This window comes from Quercus lobata, chromosome 10 (genome assembly GCF_001633185.2).
Source record: "Quercus lobata isolate SW786 chromosome 10, ValleyOak3.0 Primary Assembly, whole genome shotgun sequence".
NCBI classification, from domain to species: Eukaryota; Viridiplantae; Streptophyta; class Magnoliopsida; order Fagales; family Fagaceae; genus Quercus; species Quercus lobata.
The window spans coordinates 41878349-41899098 of NC_044913.1; the positions used below are offsets into that span (position 1 = coordinate 41878349).

At 34.1% G+C, this 20750-nt stretch overlaps 1 protein-coding gene across 2 annotated transcripts; it reads right to left on the bottom strand.

The window, feature by feature from the left end:
• Positions 1-540: 540 nt before the first annotated feature.
• Positions 541-13333, bottom strand: LOC115966081 (tRNA uridine 5-carboxymethylaminomethyl modification enzyme MnmG-like). 2 transcript variants are annotated; one of them, XM_031085414.1, is made up of 13 exons: positions 12954-13333; positions 12683-12846; positions 11997-12088; positions 10878-10991; positions 9516-9846; positions 8794-8973; positions 7881-7961; positions 6834-7052; positions 6481-6623; positions 4381-4547; positions 3053-3270; positions 2799-2891; positions 541-1544 (listed from the first exon to the last, which is right to left on the bottom strand). In XM_031085414.1, the coding sequence occupies exons 1-13, from the start codon at positions 13147-13149 to the stop codon at positions 1347-1349; spliced, it is 2196 nt and encodes a 731-aa protein (XP_030941274.1). In that variant the 5' UTR covers positions 13150-13333; the 3' UTR covers positions 541-1346. The 2 variants fall into 2 exon arrangements, with proteins under 2 accessions (XP_030941274.1, XP_030941275.1); XM_031085415.1 differs by having other exon boundaries at positions 12683-12834; positions 12954-13332.
• Positions 13334-20750: the final 7417 nt, after the last annotated feature.

Here is a 20750-nt window from a genome sequence, read left to right on the forward strand (position 1 = left end):
AAAGGTGCCATGGGCATTGGACCCCAACTGTAGAATAAGAACTCTATCTCCCTCCCTGACCGTTCTCGCAAACTGACCATGCTTTTGCTTGGATATCAACTCTTCAACGTGAAACAGAATTCTCTTAGCACTCTCCTTACCCATACAGATAGACCGTAAGGAATTCCTACCTCTTTCATAAATACGTAATAATAAAAACGAACCCCCTTCCTCAATAGCAAACTCAAAAGTTTTAGATTCAATGAAAACAAATGTAGAACCACCCATTGTAAAACTCTGTTTTATTGAAACAAAACAGAGTACAACAGGGATATCTGAAACACTACTTCACCGCTAAGAGGTTTTACTAAAATTTTTTGATAGTTGTATCAAAGTCTAAGGGGCTAAAGAGTATGTTGGGTCAATAATAATACATAACATTAGTTGATATTTTTGATATTCAAATTATGGAAGTAGTAGTGAAACAACTATTCATAAGTGCACCACACATTTGCAACCTGACTTTACATGGAGTGGAATCAAATGAAACACGTCCAAAACTAAATGATAAAACAAATGAAAGAACATACACCAGTTTCTCATTTGCCGCAAGTACAAAGAATTTGAACCTAGAAATCTTCTTGATGAGTATTAATTATTATTAAGCAAAGTTTGTGGCCACTATGAAGAGTTTCACTTAAATCAAGACCTGTACACATACACTAATTACAAAGAACAATACTAAACAAAGAGTTCTCCCTAGAGTATAATTGACGTAGTACTCCAAACCAATAAATACAAGTTACCAAACACAAAAATATGATATAAACTCAAAAAGTCATGAAAAAAGTTAATATTTATATTAGATGGCTTGCTTTTATTGGTTTGGAATACCACGACACCTGTATTTTGGAAAAACCAAATAATTCTCCCTAAAACAATACCTATTGATCCAGTGAGACTACAAAACTATGACACAGCAGAAGCTTTAAGACAAATTCATTGTTGAAAATATAGATTAAGTGCCGAGAAAATTTTACTCAACTATTGCACTTGCGTCTGAGAGTGGCCCCAAGCTGACCTTCACATCTGTTGCTGTGGTAGTGTGATGAAGATGATCAAAATTCTTGAATTGCATGGGGGCAGGAGTGCATTTGGTGGTTAGTTTTGTAGATTCTGCTGAACAACCCGTCTTTACATAATTACCACGTAGCTTTCTGATAGGTCTCATGATTTTCAGAAGTTGAATTTGACACCCATTTGCCTAGTTCTCTAATGCTTCTTTGAATTGAGTGGGGTGTAAGTCTGCATTCAACTCAATTTGGAAACTGATACGCAGATAATAATAGTAGCCAACCCAGGACATATCAAGAGATGATTGTCTCGGTCAATGGAACTTGGGACACATGTTGATCTGTATCTGTAATGACTTCTTTCAATCTCTGGTGCCTCCGCTGTTCTTGAGCTCTCCTACGATTCACTTCAAGAATAATGAGGAGAGCAGTAATGTCAGCAGGGCTTACCCCACCCACTCTGCTTGCTTGGCCAATAGTTTGTGGCCTGACCTGGAAGTAGGAGAAACCAAAAACAATGTAACAGAAAAATTTGTTATAAAATCCTTCAAAAATAAGTGGTTTGATATCAATGCAGACCACTAGTTCAAAGAAACGCTTTTTTTTTTTGGTTGGTTATGTAGTTCAAAAAAATGCATCTTCTAATAGGCACAGAAACAATCCAATACTTCCTCAGTATTGCCAGAGGATTTCCTGAAAAGTACAATACCTAACATATTCAGTACAAAAAAATATTCAGAATCCAAACATAAATGCCTCTCTTTCTCTCTCCCCACCAACCTCCAGTAGACTTCTATTATTTTTGGAATCAGACTTACATACATGTGCATGTGTACCCACTCATCGATAATTATCTACACATCCAATATATGAATCCTCTTGTGGACACTAGAACCATGTGGGACTCACGAGTTGTGAGATATAGGATGCATGAGATAACTTCTCGTCCACTCACGCATTTGTTGAAAACTCTCTACTAGGGGTGATTTTGATGTTCGTTCTTATTATAGGGCCTTACAACCCCAAATCCAGATTCTTTTCCATGGAAACCGTTGTGGAAACCAAAAGTGCCTCCAAAGGTTAGTTTTCTTATTTGGACAATGGCTTTGGGGAAAATTTTAACCATTGATAATTTAAGGAGGTGAAAAGTGGTGGTGGTGGATTGGTGTTGTATGTGCAAGAAGAATGGGGAGACTGCTGACCACTTACTCCTATGCTGCCCAGTATCTCAAGAGTTGTGGAATATGGTGTGTTCACTATTTGGGGTTCAATGGTCGTGCCGTGTAGTGTCGCAGAACTTTTGGCACGTTGGTCAAACAAGTTCAACAAACTCAGATCTAAGGAGTTTTGGAGAATGATCCCTCATTGTCTTATGTGGGTCATTTGGAGGGTAAGGAATACACGTACTTTTGACGGGAATGAAAGATTGATTCATGAGTTGAAGCTTCTCTTTTTTTAGACTTTTTTTGATTGGGCAAATACTATGAGTGTTTTTCCTTTTATTTCATTACTTGATATGCTTGATTTTTGTACTTTCATTGTTAGTTTTTTTTCCCGTTGCTTCCAGAACACAGTCTGTGTGTTTTTTTTCCCTCTATTTTTTCTCTTCTTTTTTCAATGAATTTATTACTTATCCCAAAAAAAAAGAAAAGGTCTCTCACAATTTCTGAAAAATCATTTACCCAGCAAATCCCAAAATGCTACTAAATCCATAGAAGAAAGAAAGAAAAATTATCCTACACACACCTTGGAGAGTTTCTCACGTGCTTCGAGAGATAAAGTTGTCATTGCATAGTAATCCAAGTCCTCTGGAAGTGGTCTATGTTGTTGATGGACCATCTACAAAAAAAAAAAATTGGACAATGTGACATGATATAGTAAGTGAACTGGTGAAATTCTCAGCATTCAATGCCTAAACATGCAGAAAAAAATATCCAATAAGGAAATAAAATGCCATGAGCTAAGGTGATCCTGAACAAACCACTGTATTTATTATTCACCTGTTGGAGTTGGTTTTGCTGGCGTGTAATGAAGCCTTCATACTTGATATCAATTTCAACACATTCTTTCTCCACTCTAGATAAAAGTTCATTCCCAAGACCATGCTTATCAAGAACTCTATATGGTATGTGTGGCTTCTTGAGAAGACTCTCCAGTGTTGAAGAGTCCTTTACAGGCTGACTAGACAGGCGAGTAACATCAGCAGCCAAATCTCCTCCTGAAATTGGGTTTCCATAATAAATCCCCACAGTCAACATATGGCCTAATTTCTTTCACTCCTAAGCCTAACAAGTTACCTTGCCTAATGATGATTATGTATGTTAATGTTTTAAATAAAAGTTGAAGAATTAAAGCTCAATGGCTGAAACTTGACGCAAAGTAGAACAATGGTAAATACTCAGACATGTTTGAATGCGCAAGTCTTTTGATAAGTGCAAAAAAAGCTAGCAGCCACATTTTTAGTATTCCTATTTAAGATCGTCTTGGATCCGAAGTTCAATACCCCTAGATTCCATAGGATGTGAAGTTTATCCCTGTTGTATCAAGTAAGTTTTATTCAAGGGTGGAGTAGGTATTCCTATTTAAGATCATATTGGATCAGAAGTTCATACCCCCAGCTTCCATAGAATGCTAAGTATCTCCCTGTTGTCTGAGTAAGATTCATTCGAGGGTGGAATACACTGGCAGTTCATCATTAACAAATGAAAGCTCAAAGTTTTGGCCCCCCTGCTTTGTGTTGGTTATTTGTTTGAAGAAAAAATAGCGAGGGAAGAAAGAGAACATTAACGTAGTTGATTCTCATTTAACAATTTTGTTGGTACCAGAGCTACTTGTACAACGAATGTAACAAATATTAGAAGAAGTATTTTTATTTTGTACATGAATCTTGTAAAGGGATTCTAAGTAGTTTCCTTGCTTTAAACTATGGGTTTTGTTCCCTTCTATCTTCTGCTGGAAGACATCCAAAATTATCCACCAACCCAAAGAAAAATAAGGCTTTGTTTGGTTATAATGTTAAAAAAATAAAAAAAATAAAAAAAATCAGAGAATTAATTTATCCTTCTTTCTATATGGTTATGTAGAGAAAATGGGAACCTAAAAAGAAGAAAAGATAATTTTGTTAGCTTTTTGGTTCCTATTACCAAATTTGGAGAGAATATTGGTGGGACCAAGTGGAAAATTTAGTTGTACTTTTCCTTCTTGCTTTTATTTTCTCTTTTCTATTATGAACCAAATAATAGAAATCAAGATTTTTAAACTTTCCCTTCTTTTCCTTTATCAATGGTGCACCAAACATACTAGAAGAAGAAAGAATAAAGATTCAAACCAGAAATCTTGACAGTTTTTAATCGCTTCTTTTCCTCTGAAATGCGAGCTTGCTTATCCTGGTATAGTTTCCAGCGTCTGTCATCAATCAACCCAATTTCATGTCCCAAAGGTGTGAGACGACTATCAGCATTATCAGATCGAAGTACTAATCGGTGTTCTGAGCGGCTAAGAGGATTAAAAAAAAAAAAGTTAATATAATAAAATTTTCATGAATATAACAATGCACATACAGTCTCATGTACTAGTTGCTGTTCATAAATAAAAAATCATGTCAGGCACATGCAAGGTCAACATGTTCTGAGTAAGCATTTCTACACTATTTTTTCTGTAATGTGACATTGTTGTATATTATTTCTGAAGTCTCAAGATGCATCACAACATTCTGTTTTAGGTGACTTCTAGTCCCCTTATCCATAAGAAATGTTACAGATTCTAAAATGGCATGTGACATGACAGCACATTTTAGAGTTGTATTTGGCATTGCTCTAGGAAGTCAAGCTTTAGCTTTAGAGCTTTAATTGTAGAAATTTTGCAATAAATAGCTTTAACTGAAAAGTGTTGCATTTAGAGTGTTTGACAAACTATGATGATAAAGTGTTCTGAAGTTGTTACTCCCGTTTGGTAATAAAATTGATTAAAAAAAAAAAAAAAAACTTTCATATGTGAGAAATTACAAAAGAGCTTTGTATTTTCATACTTGAGCCCAAATAATTCAATTAATGATCAATTTTTTATAATTATTATTAGCTCTCTCTAAAAATGGGTGAGCATTGAGTGTCACTTTAAAAAATAAATATGGGCAATTATATCAATTCATCATTTCTAACAAAAACTGGAGTAGTGCCCTAAAGAGCTTTAACACTAAACCTCACAGTTTGGGCTTTAAGTTAGAAGTTTTTTTTCAGCCTTAGGGGAGCTCCTTAAAGACCTTTAGCAAAATTGCCAAACGTGTGGCATGTTTTGCTACAGAACATTAAGGATCCCTTATAAACACACTACCAGACGTGCCTCATTCTGGGCACGCAAGGACCTGCATTTACATGGTAATACTTTAACTAACTCCACACACCCCCCCCCCCCTCTTTGATAGGTGAATACACAACCATGTAAATCATTGGCCTGTAACTTGATAGTTAATACCACCTTAAAAACATAAAAAGCACCAGTTTTTCGTTTAAGTTTGATGTTGGGAACATTTCATTAGATAAATGGTCTGTTAAACAGAATCAGGACTATCGCATTCCAAATTGCTTAAAAGGTTACTGGCCTTGAGCACGCTCTACCTGTGTGATCAAGGGTCTCTCCCTCTCTTTTCTTCCAAGAATAAAATGACACTAAAAAAAAAGAAGAATAATTAAGTTTGCAATACAAAGAGAGGACAACTGAAGAATATGATAACCACCCAAGAATAAGTAGGAGAAATTAAACCATGCATAAAAAAACCACTTGCAAACGCAATCAATCACACTCCTAACAGAGATAGGGTGCTGATTTTAAGGAAAATGAGGTGTGGCTTCATTCTAAGTAATTTCAATTGTCTTTTTTTTTTTTTTTTAATAACTTTATTAATCTTACTTGGTTTTACTGATTTCTTTCTCATTTTTAATTTTTTGGTAGGACTAATGTTAAATAAATGTTAGGTTTTTTTTTTATTTTTTTTTTTTTTTTTTAATCTTAATTTTTATAAATTCACTTATTATAACAATCCAATGTGGGGATTTGAACCCTAGTTCTCCTTGTAAAGGAAATCAAGCAATGTCATTGAGCTATAAGACTCTTGGCAAATGTTAAGGGTATTTTGGAGAGTACAGAAAAGTGGATACCAAAAAATCTTATTCTAATCATATAACAGCCAACAATCTTGATGCAAATAAACAGAGAAATGTAAGAGCTTATGAGGAACACAGTTCAAGGAAATGAATATTTTTTTTCTTGTTATTTGATAATTCCAAATAACTAACCCCAATTAATAATTATTAAGTTTTCTACTCATCAGCAATTACTATCTTATAAATAGATGTCCAAAGATAAAACCAATAAATAAGCATAGAAAATAGTCATACCTATAATTTGATACAGGAAATTTTGAGCTAATTACCTTGTCAACATTCGATAAGGCTCCCGAAGATCTTTCGTAACCAGATCATCAATCAGTGTCCCTATGTAGCTGCTCTCCCTTTCAAGAACAATGAGGGGCTTACCATCTGAGTGTCTAGCAGCATTGATACCAGAAATGATGCCCTACAGAAAGGAGAAAATAAGAAAGGTGGCTTGTTAGATAATGTAAATTATCAATATGGCCACATAGCATAAAATTCTTTCTCCACCAAGGCAAAACCAATTAGAAGCTGTCTTTTCATGTGCCTAAGAGTACAGAATAATCGAAAAGTTCACCAGATAATGTTTCTTGCAATACTTCAGAAGTACAAAGGTTACTCCAAAAGATATTACCTGTGCTGCAGCCTCTTCATAGCCAGTGGTTCCATTTATCTGACCAGAGAAGAAAAGTCCATCAATTTTCTTTGTCATAAGAGACCTAGAACATTGATGAGCAGGCAAAAAATCATATTCTACAGCATAAGCAGGTCTCAGCATTGAACAGTTTTCAAGTCCTGGCAAAGTTCTTAAGAGTGGTAACTGTAGTCTCTCTGGTAAACCAGTTGAGAAACCCTGTAAAAGAAAAAAAGACCAGTTAAGGGGAAAGTGTTTTTTGGATGCTTTTGTACAATATATAAGGTAAAAAGGTTTACAAGAAATCCACTTTAAGACTCATTTAACAGATATTTGGCTAGACTAGAAGACAGTTAAGTTCAACTGTAAAAAGGCAGATAGTGCAACAAGATGGATCTGGTCAATGCCAAGAAAATTCTTTAATAATAGATTCCCGTAAACACAAAGCAGACTACCAGAATACATGATAAGAATACCTCCTTCATGCCTTTTTTTAATTATTTTTATTTTTATTTTTATTCTTTAACAGATGATATTAACTTTATTAGAAAATGAGGAAATTTATATACTTACAAGCAGCATATATAGACTTACTTTAAATAATTACAAGCTAACATTCAAATAATCAACAAAGTCTACAAAGGAAGGGATATTAACACTGCCAAAACCAGTAGACTACTCATACAATGACAGAAAAAATCAAGATTTTAGCTCAAGAATTGACAACTCAATGCCATTAAACATGTGGTTTCTTATCTTTCTCCATATTGTCCATAAAAGCAAAGTGGAGTGGCTATCCTAGTAAATCTGCTTCTGTGCCTTCCAAAGAGACTTTTCCAAGTGAAGTACACCTCAACCACTTACTGAGGTACTACCCATTGAACCCTGCAAGAGACCATAACTCTCTAGCAAACCAGGCACATTCGCACACAGTTATACACACATCACAACCACTTACTGGGGCACACCTCAACCACACACACACACACCTTTCCATCCAAACAATAGCCAATATTTAAAAAAAAAAAAGGTTATATGTTGGCGCACCTGGACATAAAGCTCTGGCACATTTCGGCCCTCTGGTTCAAGAAATATTTGATGCGACTCTTTGTCTTGAAACCTCACAATCTAACATATATTTGAAAAAAGAAAGAGCAAAGTGAATTTCATCAGCAAATATTCCATATTTACAAGAAAAATGATGGAGGAGTGATATCATATTGAATACAAGTTTTAGGTCATGAAAGGCCATAAGAGACTCCTGACATTATGAAAAACATTAGTATCTGCTTGTAGCATTTTTTAGCACCTAGGGTCTGTGCTCCCAACTGCACCAAAACAGTTGGGAGAAGGACTTCTTCTTCACTAATATTTACAACATAAATTGCAGAAACAAACAGTGAGATTTTTCATATGAAAAACTCTGGTATTTTGAAACTATATTCAAAATATTGTCATAAATGAGATGGCAAGTAAAAGTTTAACATATATTAATTTGCTTTTTATGCAGAAACTAACAAAAATTGTACAGAATTTGAGAATATATTAATCAAAAGTTGTATCAGAAAATAGTGCAATAAGTAGAACGTGTCTATCTTAACAGTTCTTGTTACTTGGTGAAGCCAAATCCAAATACAATAAAGAAATCATATTTTTATTAACTCATATAATGGGATCTGGAACCAAAAAAAAAGTAACTCTAATTAAAAACAAAGTATCGTACAAAATACCAAATGCAATAGATACATAATAGCAGTGACAATTGAAAGGGATATTTGTCAGTTGATAATCATAAGAAAATGCATAGATAAAGTGTTCTATTCCACAGCAATTGAAGCTGCCAATCATTCTTTTTCTTAAGAAGATAAGTTAGAACATGAAGTGAACAACGAAAATGGGGTATTAGAAAACAAGAATTTTTTATGCAAGAAAAAGTTATTACATAAACTATCAAGCTCACCTTATCTTCAATGGAAGGGCAGTATCTGGGTCCCTTAGCTTCAACCCATCCTCCATAAGTGGGAGTTTCATGCAAATTCTCTTTGATTAGCTGGTGAGTGCTCTTTGTCGTACGTGTTAGATAGCAGCACATTTGCTCCCTCTCAATATGGAAATCAGAATCAAAGCTAAACCAGCTGACCTGTTAATTATTAACTCACATTAAATACATAGGAATCAAGCAGATTCATCACCCACCACCATTTAAAAGAAAAGGCAAACATGTAAGATATTCGTCATCTCATATGCAACAACAAGAAGAACAACAACCAAGCCTTAGTCCTAAATTTTTCGGGTCTGCTATGGATCCTCAATAGAATAGTCAAGGTTGGCCACATTAATCATCTCATATGATAGATCTAAATTCCTAGGATCTATTAATATGCAGAATACTGCATCATGACCTTAAGCTCAGTTAGAGGTAGAATGCCTAGTAAAGGAAACATCCTTGATCCTGCCCAGGCAGTGGCAGGGTAATAAAGTTATCAGTCTATCTAATTACCTGGCACCCTTACATACATTAACTTGGTGAATGTATAGGCAAAACATCTTTAGATGTAATGTGATTGTACATCAACTATGCACTTATGATTTGTTTGCAGAAAGAAGCTTGTGGAGCATGATCTGGAAACTTGCACAAAGCATAATTTAATCTACTGAACATATGGAAGTAAAAGGAAGTACCTCTTCATCTCCATGCTGAGGTTCCAATCCAGAAAAGTCTACAGTACGACAGTCCACACGTGCTGGAGTTCCAGTCTTTAACCGATCAGTTTCAAATCCAAGGCGCTGCAAGTTCTCGGTAAGTCCCTGTGACGCTGACTCACCAGCTCTTCCAGCAGGCATAGAAGTCCTACCAACCCAAATTTTCCCACTCATAAAAGTGCCCGTTGTCAGAATAACAGAAGGAGCATAGAAGTCCATCCCAAAAAATGTGCGGACACCTTCCACGTTGTCATTCTTTCCTAATAAGATATCTGTCACCATTGCCTCTCTAATAGAAAGGTTTGGAGCGCTGGAACAGAAAGCAAATCAGAACAGTTACCAAAAGGAAGAGAACACACATCCCCACAAATATACGCAACCAAGTGCAAGAGTATGCAAATAAAATTGGGCAGGAAAATAGGTAAGTAAGTTTAGGGTTTTAAAGAAGATAATAAAGGCAAAAGAGATTCTCTAGTTATTATGGCAAACAAAAGAGATTCCTAGTGATGATAGCATCACTAGGATCATCTCACACTTCTGTCCGTTGCAGGGTAAAACAAGTTAGAGCTAGTTTTCAAAGTTTTTCCAAAAGAAAATAAAAAGAACTGGAGAATTGTTGTACACAATATTCCAGGTGAAAAGTAACATCTTGGAGCAAATTATGAGAATAGATCACAAATTGAAACTCAATGGCTCCAGATCATCAAAGCTGATTTTTTTTCCCTTTTGATTGGTAAATTACGCATGCACCGAATGGGTCTTGAACCCACAACCTCACCCTCTACCTAGTACTTGCAAGGGGAGGAAGTGCCAATTGAGCTAGAGCACATTGGCATCAAAGCTGAATGTATATTATAAATAATGAGCTTTGTTAGATGAAGAAATGCACCAAGTTCAAGGGGCGTATATCAGGTGTACAACTTACAAGTTCCAAGATTACAATGATTAATAAAATCTAATAAGTTCGAGGAAGAAAAAACATTTTGACATAGTCATCTATTCAAATAAGGATCTAAGAAACAGAGATTTCAGGTCTAAAACTATCCTTTCACACCACTTAAAGTTCCTAGCATTTTGTTCCCGCCAAAGGCACCACATCAAGCAATGAGGGATGGCCTTCCAGATTTCGCTGTTCAAAGCTGAAAATATAATAGATGTGAAATGCTTGTGTGGTTGACTAAACAATCAAGATGGACCTCAAAATCAGTCACATATGGTATCATGAAGGAGATTGTTCATGCCAAAAACTAATATTTTTAGACCATTACATATAAGCATCACCTTAGCAACAAAATAGACATTAGTAAGAATACTGCACAAAAACTAAACATGTGCACTTGCCTTTCCACTATGTTTCTCATTTGCATAGCATATTCCCTTTTATCAGTTTGAGCACGCAATGCTCTAACTGCAGGACCTCTAGAGGAATTGAGAACACGCTTTTGTAAATAGCACCTGAGTATAAAAATAAAAAGTGAAGGTTAGTACCAAATGATACAATCCAAGAATGTATTTCTCATTGATATCAAAATGGTGTAGAAAAAAATCCTAATTCCCTTGACACACATTAATGCACAAACCTCAAAGAGATAAACGGGGAATATAACTATGAAAAGAATTTCAGATATTACCAACTAATGTGGAAAAAAATCAACAATAAAAACAAGAATGGGAAGGTATCAACGCACATTTCACCAAGTAAAAATTATAGCCGGACAGATGATCTGATTAAATCCACAGCCAGATTCTGAATGAAATTTTATAAGAAGAACAAAAGATCATGGTTGTCAATATACAAGGTTGTACCTAGTGCATAAAGCTCCTAATTTTGCGGGGCTTGGAGAGGTGATTGGCAGGCAACCTTACACCTTTTTTTTTGGAGAGGCTGATTTCTAGGCTCAAACTTGCGACCTGCTGCTTTGGGTGGAGGGAACTTGCCATTGCACCAAGTTCAAAAACCTGGCTGAACTTGGAATATTTTAATCAAACATTAACCTTAGTATTGATTTATTATCACTTGTTTAAAAGGCTTGAATTTGAACTATACTTGCAACTACACAGTTATCAAAGCATACTACTTCTCTTCCTTTCTTACTCATCCATTCTTAAAACTCCATTGTCCACCTTTACATGCGTAGAATTTGGCCTCTCACAGAAAATATAGGTTTTCAAAAAGATTTCGTTCAAACTTATGTTTAATAATTTCTTTTTACATTTTTCAATCCACCTTAAGCTTAACTTCATGATGGTCTTCCCAAAGACCAAAGTTTAACACACACACACACATATATATATATTCACTAATCAATGAAGTATATATTCCTAGAAGGAATAATGAAAACAGGGTATTCATAGGTAAAATGTAACTCTATTTACACAAACAATGGCAAGCAACAATTGCACTCTCCCACGTGTCACTGGCCAAAGTACATTCAAACAAATGTAGGAAACATAAATTACCTATCAGCAAGCTTCCCAATTTCACCACCAAGTGCATCCACTTCATGCACAAGTTGTGATTTTGCAGGTCCTCCTACTGCTGGATTGCAAGGCTGCGTCAAACTTCTCAATCAAAAATTCTTTCTATAGCCTTGACATAAGACTCTTAGGATTTAAAGACATTTTTTGTGCATTTTATATGTGTGCATGCACGCATGCGTCCATGTGAGCTGTGGTAGCAATGGCTGAGTTTTAAATTAAATACGCACTCAATGAGTTTTGAACCCACATCCTTACCCTTCACCTAGAAGACTTACGTACATAAATTCATTTCATAAATTCTATCTCATGTATCTAAACTTAAACTTCTTAAAAATTAAGTCTTGAACCTTGGTGCCTAAAAGACATCTTTAAAAATTATAAATTTGTCAATTTCACTACCTAGCTACAACAACAACAACAAAGCCTTAATCCCAATTTTTTTTTTGGGTCAGCCACATGCATTCTTTTTCGACATCCTAATCTACCCGAAACCATACTCTCTGTTACTTCTTTAATTGACACATTCTTTTTTCACTCCCTAGCTACTTATCAGAAAATTTTCAAACTGAAAACAACAAATTTTGGAACCATAGGAGGCAGTGACATAATTCCTTATATTCAATACTTATATAAAACAGTACAACTAAATTGGCTGAAATGTAAACCTGCCAAGCAATTCGATCAATATTTAGTGTGAGTAGAAGAGTTTTAGCCCCTAAACGAGCAGAAGCAAGTGCAGCTTCACACCCAGCATGTCCTCCTCCAACTACAATCACATCAAACCTTTCATCAACTGCTCCAACATTACTCTTCCAATCTGCAAAACCCACTTACCACTTCTTCTCTCAGCAACAAAACAAAGCATATATCTGAAATATCCGCAATGCCACAAACATGTTTGATAAAATGCCTCAAAGAAAACAACTGTACTTATACCTCCAGAGTCCGAAGTTGCGGAGACGGAGAAGCAGCGGCGGGAGAAGTGGCAGCTGAAGAAAAGGGAGCGGTGGCGAAGCTTACGGCGGAAGGCGAGGACGAGAGGCTTCGGAGGATGAAGATGACGAAGAATTGGAGAAGAGAAAGGGAAGTGGCGAGCAAGGTGGGAAAGATGAAATGTGAGTGTCGCTGCCATTGTGAAAAAGACGAGGCTAAAACTGTGTGTACGGATTAGTTGTGAAGGTCATGGATAGATCATAGATGGCTAAGTGGAGGAACGGACCAACGGTAGCTTGGCGTAAGCACCAAAACAATATTTTATCCGTTGTAAAGACTGTATGAGACTTAGGTGGTGTTTGGTGTCTCCTTCTCAAAATGCTTTTCGGCATACAGAATAGAATACAGGGTTTTTTTTTTTTTTTTTTTTTTTTTTTTTTTTGAGAATAACTATAAAACCCAAACTATTTTATTAGTTAACCAAGGTTTTGAAACTATTTTGGTATCTAACAAATCGAGTGCAAAGAACTTGATTTTGCTATGAGAAATTGCACTTGAAACTCGAGTGTGTTTTAAAACCTTGGCTAACTAATAAAATAGTTTGAGGGATTTGATTATTTTGAAAAAAAAAATCAGAATACAGTGAGAATTCCTAAAGTTTGAGTTAATGTTAAAGTGGTCCAAAACATTTCAAAAATAACTAATTTGGTCCCTAAACCATATGCTCTTGAAAATGAAATTGTCATAGTTAACATATGGTTTAGGGACCATATGGATTATTTCTAAGTCCTAGATCTTTAGTGTCCTTTTACCCTTTTTATTCATTTATTTTTATATAGATAATTTTAAGTTATGGTGTTTATTCCATGATACTTGATTGCTCTTTTTACTATTTTTTACTATTATACCTAGAGTAACTTTAAGTAATGTTAAACTACTTGATATTTTTTATTAGATGCGAATTTTGACAAATCTATAGTTATAATACATTTCTTCTTATACCCACATGCGTGCAAAATTTATAGATAATTAGAGATCAATAACTATGTTATCTATAAAATGTTTTAATTTCAAGTATTTGCATTTTATAACCACACAAAAAAGGATGAGTTTTTGGATTATATAGTATATACATCCAATTAGCACGAAATTTGGCATGCAAGCTAAGAACATTATGAAAATGTGATCAAATGGTAGAATTTTAAATTTTAAATTCAATAAATTGTTATTAAGTAGTGTAAAATTACTTAACTCTTTTATATATATGTGTACATATATACATATCATGAGTTTGTTCACACACACATTTTTGTATTTGATCATAGCTCGTTTAATAGTCGAAGTTAAATTTCGGCTTAGACTTGGCTCATTTGCATAATAAAAGAAAATAAATAAGCATTTTCCAAAACTGAGCCCAAACTGCTAAAAAACAACTTAATTCGTTTACCATTATACTAAAATATGAAATGCATTTTTCTTTATAAAAATGTAAAATGCATTCATATAAAAGTTACCAAACAAGCCTTAATGAGTGTTATTGGATGTCCTCAGTTTCATTGGCTTATTTTGTTTTGAAATTTATTGAGTAAAAGTAGAATTATTGTTGAAGTGGTTTTTATTGCAAGGATAATTTTGGGAAGCCATTTGAAACTCAACGTTCGGCCTAAAATATAACCCAATAGCAGGGGTGTTCGCGGTGTGGTGCGGTGCGATTTTTGGTCATTTTTAGCATTGTATTTTGCGGTGCGGTTTAACTAAAACCATAACTGCACCACACCTTATTTTTGTGGTCACATGTGGGGTGCGGTTTAAAGTTTAGCCAAAACTATAACTGCACCGCACCTTATTTTTGCGGTCACATATGTGGTGCGGTGTATAAGATGCGGTTTGAATGATTTGAAATTGTTATATATTTCAAATTTTGGGTTTTTTCTACCCAGCCCAAAACTAATTTTCCCCTTTATTTTGGTCCAAGTTTTAAACTATTGAGCTAGTTTTTCTTTATTTTGGGTTGGCTTTCTTAATCAACTTTTGCTAGAGTTATCAAAATTTTTTTTTGAAAACTAGGGTTATTAAACTATTAATAATATATTTAATATTAAAAATAATTAAATATATTAATATATAGAGGGTGCGGTGCGGTGCGGTTTGTGTGGTTTTCTTAGTATAAAATCGCAAACCACACTGCACCATGTGGTGTGGTGCGGTGCGGTGCGGTGCACTATTACTTGTGGTGCGGTGCAGTTATGCTATTTTGTGGGCGGTTTTAGTGCGGTTTATGCAGTTTGGTGAACACCCCTAACTATCAGTGTATTGTCTATCAGTGTATTGTTATAGATGCACTTCAGCTCAAGGCCCAAACCATGCTTGTCAAGGATTATGTTAAGGCCTCAACATACCTCCTGAAATAATGAGTCAGCACAAGAGATGATCTACCACAAATATGTGCTTAAATATCAATCTAGCAGTAAAATATGAGAAACATCCACGTATCAGACAGACTTAGAAATGTGTTCGCTTTTGAAAAAGCATGTGTTCTTCTTCTATTATCAATTCAATATGAGAGAATAATTACATAGTAACAAATACATTATATCCTTAAATAGAAAAGCAATAAACAATGATATATATATATATATATATATATATATATATATATATATATAAAATCGAAACATTTGACTTTTTATTAACATCTTCAGAGCTTACCACATCATTATCATTTTTTTAAAACAAAATTATTTAACTTTTTTTAATTAACAATATCAACTTCAACCTAAGGAGGACTAATCTTTGACATCAACAGCCAAATTCTAAACTTAATAAGGAGTGAAACTCTATCTCTTTAACAAGTCTAACTTAAACTCAAACTCGAACGTTGATAATTTATCTTTAAATTTGCGAGGTTAATCATGAACACATAGTGCAAACTCCAATATATATATATATATATATTTTTTTTTTAAGCTGAGTAGAGGTATGAGCTCTTCTTTTATTATTTTCTTCTCCTCTACTTTGTTAAATATATATATTTTATGATTTTTCATGTATTTTTTAAAAAGTGATTTTCCTACATGAACCACCAAACCCTATACCTGTGATTGTATATGATTTTTTTTTTCATCATTTAAAGTTTAGACTCATTAAAATTTAAAACTTATTGCTTTATGGGTTTGTGTACTTTTTTCTTTTTCTTATATTTCTCTTTTGAATAGTCATATATTTTTTGAATTGTTTCAATAACTTATTCTTTAATTATATATCTTTTTTGGCATTTTGGAAGTTTTAACATCTGAATTTGTGTTAGTTTTCGCAATATTTGAACATGTTTAGTAGATTTCAATGACTATACTATGTATTATTCTTTTGAAAGTATCAATTTTTCTTTTATATTTCTCTATTGTTTAATCATATACATTTTGTTTTGTTTCAAAAATTTATAGGAAGTAAATATTATGATTCTTTAATATTTTTTGGCCTTTCAAAAGTTTTAACATCTGAATTCTTCTTTTGATGGTAACACATCTTTCTCTTATATTTCTCTGTTGTGTAGTCACACACACACACACACACATATTGTGGACATAAGGAGGTTTTGGAATCGTCACCTAGTTTTTGCAATGGTCTAGGAACCATATATATAACGTCCTTTTGAGAAAGGACCTTTTGATCTTACTACCAGAGATATGGGTTTGGAGTTTAGGTACGCTCTTGGGAAGGTGTTAGGCACCCAAAATTGCCCAACTCTAAGGTTGGTTTCCCATCATTGTGTCTTACGTCTCTTAACCTCATTAGAACATATTCAATACTTGTATTCTAACTCACACACACACTAGCATACAACATGGCATCATTCATCCCTAAACACGTACATATCTACCTTTAGATGAAAGAGAGCCAAACCCAAACGCATATAAGAAACCCTAGCATGTGAAACCCTATCATACATCTTAAAATAATGCAACAACCTAAACATGGCAACAAGACATCATGACAATTATAAAATCATATAAACCATACAATTGGACATAAAACAAACATTCAAATGACATACATCATCAAATGCATGTTCATGCCAATGCATGAGTTACTTTCACTTACCTTTTAGCAACACAACACCTATGACATTAATGCATGGACATGTGAATGAATGGCATGTCCTTAAAACTAAGAAACCTTAATCTAAACATATGATAGCAAATAAACAAACAAACATGTGAAACAGAGATTTTGGAAGCGTAAAACACAAAAAGAAACTGAACAAGACAACATGTAAAAGTAGAAGCAAAACAAACAAATAAAACTTAAGGTTTTTGGGCAGCAACTGACGCAAGCAAGAACAAGCCTGTGTACGCATAATCAAGCATGCGTGTGTAAGCAAAATTATGCGTACGCAAGTCCTTGCCCAGAAAACCTAACAACACAGAAACAGAGCAGAACTTTAAAACGAAAATTCTAACAACCTAACATGCATTTTAAGCATACAAAAACTTAAACCTAATCTAGAAAAGCATATTAAAACATATTCTAACAACTAAACAAAGCAAACAATAAGATTTAAAGGTAGAAAAAAAAAGAGAAAAGTTAGACTAGATACCTCACACAAAAGATTTCCAAGCTTGATTTTAATTGTTCTCCTTAATCATATCTATTGATAAACCAATAAGAAAATGATTAGCAACATTAAACTAAAAGGATTGGGGCTAGAAAAGGTCCCAATCAAATAAAATTGACTTGAGGGTGTTTTGTGAAAAACTCCCTTTTGATTCACTATTTTTTAGTGAATCTTAGGTTTTTCTTGTGGGATTTCTGTGTATTTTGAAAATGTACCATGTAAGACTTTATATAGTGGAAAAAATAGAGTTTTGAATGGCTCCTAGATGATGTGGAATTCATTACAAACCTCAAACCTCAGCCACTATTACAAAAAACTTGCATTTTTTATGTTTTTGAAACCCTAGCTGTGTACGCAGCAGTGTGCCTGCGTACGCATGCTTTAGCCCATGTATGTAGGTTGCTGCCCACGTACGTGGGCCGAGGGCCATTATGGTCATTTTATTTCCAAAAATAGATTTTTACTCATTTAAAAGTTATATATTCCATTTTAACACTTCTCAAGTCAATTTGATATTTGATTGGGCTCTAAACTAGCCTTAGGCCTTAGAGTTTAAGCATCATTGGGGAATGGGGGCTTGAGTTGTAAGGGATACAAAATGCGATGTCTATATATATATATATTATCTATAATTTGTAAGCTCTGAATCTTTTGATTTCTTTCAATAGTTATAGCAATGGATTATTCTTTTGGATGTAACTCATTTTTCTCTTATATTTCTCTATTGTTTAGTCATATGTATATTTTTTTTTGTTTCAATAATTTCTAAGCAACCATCTGATTTTTTGATATTTTTTGGTCTTTTAGAAGTTTTAATATATGAATTTTTGAATTTTTTGTAAGCCATTGCACGTTCAAGCAACGACTTGTTCATCGCATTGTAACACAAATTGAAGTCATACAAGAGCAAATCATGCAATGGTGTAGTTTCTTAATCAATTTAAGATTTTATAAATTTATTTTAGACTACCTCACAAATAGGTAAGTTCCCGTGTATAACACGGGTTAGTGACTAGTAATTACTGAAGAGGAAAATGCGATGTCTATATATATATATATATATATATATATATTATCTATAATTTGTAAGCTTTGAATCTTTTGATTTCTTTCAATAGTTATAGCAATGGATTATTCTTTTGGATGTAACTCATTTTTCTCTTATATTTCTCTATTGTTTAGTCATATGTATATTTTTTTTTTTTTTGTTTCAATAATTTCTAAGCAACCATCTGATTTTTTGATATTTTTTGGTCTTTTAGAAGTTTTAATATATGAATTTTTGAATTTTTTGTAAGCCATTGCACGTTCAAGCAACGACTTGTTCATCGCATTGTAACACAAATTGAAGTCATACAAGAGCAAATCATGCAATGGTGTAGTTTCTTAATCAATTTAAGATTTTATAAATTTATTTTAGACTACCTCACAAATAGGTAAGTTCCCGTGTATAACACGGGTTAGTGACTAGTAATTACTGAAGAGGAAAATGCGATGTCTATATATATATATATATATATATATATATTATCTATAATTTGTAAGCTTTGAATCTTTTGATTTCTTTCAATAGTTATAGCAATGGATTATTCTTTTGGATGTAACTCATTTTTCTCTTATATTTCTCTATTGTTTAGTCATATGTATATTTTTTTTTTTTTTGTTTCAATAATTTCTAAGCAACCATCTGATTTTTTGATATTTTTTGGTCTTTTAGAAGTTTTAATATATGAATTTTTGAATTTTTTGTAAGCCATTGCACGTTCAAGCAACGACTTGTTCATCGCATTGTAACACAAATTGAAGTCATACAAGAGCAAATCATGCAATGGTGTAGTTTCTTAATCAATTTAAGATTTTATAAATTTATTTTAGTCTACCTCACAAATAGGTAGGTTCCCGTGTATAACACGGGTTAGTGACTAGTAATTACTGAAGAGGAAAACTTAGTGTAGTTGAAGGGAGAGAAAAAGTGTCCAGTTGTATATAGCAATGTCTCAAGCAGGATCCTTCTTTGTCATGACATGGCAATAAGAGAGATGAATATGGAGTAAAATACCATAAGATTGTAATGAGAGTTGTTTTTGATTAAAAGTGCTTATTTACGGATAAGTATGTGAGAATGGTGAAGTGTTTGCTATTTTTAGCCGTATAAGGTGGCTAAGGTTTCTTTGTAGGGATGGCAATGGGGCGGGGCCGAAGGATGGGGTCTTCATCCCTGCCTCGCATGGTTTTGTCTTTCCCCATTCTCACCTCGCTCCACATGACAGGGAAAATTTTCTCACCCCATCCTCGCCCCTTGGGGCCCAGCGAAATCTTGCCCCACCATGTAAAACTCTACTTTTTGTTAATTTGCCATACAACTAGCACAATTTTTTAATGAAACCTATTTCATTAATAAAAATATACTTGAAATTACAACTAAATTTATCTCATCAAATCAAATCAATTTTTAGAAAAAATTGAATAATATATCCAAGCGTATAACAAGACAATAAAAAAAAAAAAAATCTTATAGTATAACACATAACAAAATAAAGGAAGAGAATCACTTTGGGTGGAATAAAAGAAGCTAATATTAATATGTTTGTTTAAATAGTAGGGTTTTAGGGTATGAAAATTTTACAATTATAATCCTTAGCAATGCGGGGTAGAGCGGGGCGGGGACAAGGAGGGGTGGGGTAGGGTGGGTCTAAAAAGTTTAAACTCATCCCCGCCCTGCCCCGTGGTATGGGGCTAAAATCTTTCCCCATCCCCGCCTCACCAACTTTGCGGGGCGGGAAAAACCTGCATGGGGCGAAACGGGGAGGGGCGAGTTAAGCGAGGTGGGGCAAAATTGCCATCCCTATTTCTTTGCTTTACTTTTGATTTTTGGAGAGGGGTATATGATACTATAAGTGAGATACTTGCTATAATATGGGTTGAGATTTTCTGATTGCAAGGATAATTGCTTGATAATGATAATAGATGGGTAGATAGAATGGTTGATGGATAGTTGATTTTGGGTTTATTCTTATACCTTCTTTTTATAGTGGGTGTTTAGGGGGTGATTAGGAAAAGAGGAAAAGATTAGGTCCAATAAGCAAGGATATTTAAGAATATCTTTCCTTGATTTTGGCCCAAAATGATCCTTTTAACATATCTTTGCTTCTTTGGGTATGGCAGTTGGTTACTAGTCAATCATG

Coding starts and splice junctions, on each gene's coding strand:
- LOC115966081 (XM_031085414.1), bottom strand. CDS start 13,149: ATGGCAGCGACACTCACATTTCATCTTTCCCACCTTGCTCGCCACTTC. Junction 12,847..12,953: donor CGCAACTTCGGACTCTGGAG/GTATAAGTACAG, acceptor AGAAGTGGTAAG/TGGGTTTTGCAGATTGGAAG. Junction 1,545..2,798: donor CACGTGAGAAACTCTCCAAG/GTGTGTGTAGGA, acceptor TCCTACTTCCAG/GTCAGGCCACAAACTATTGG.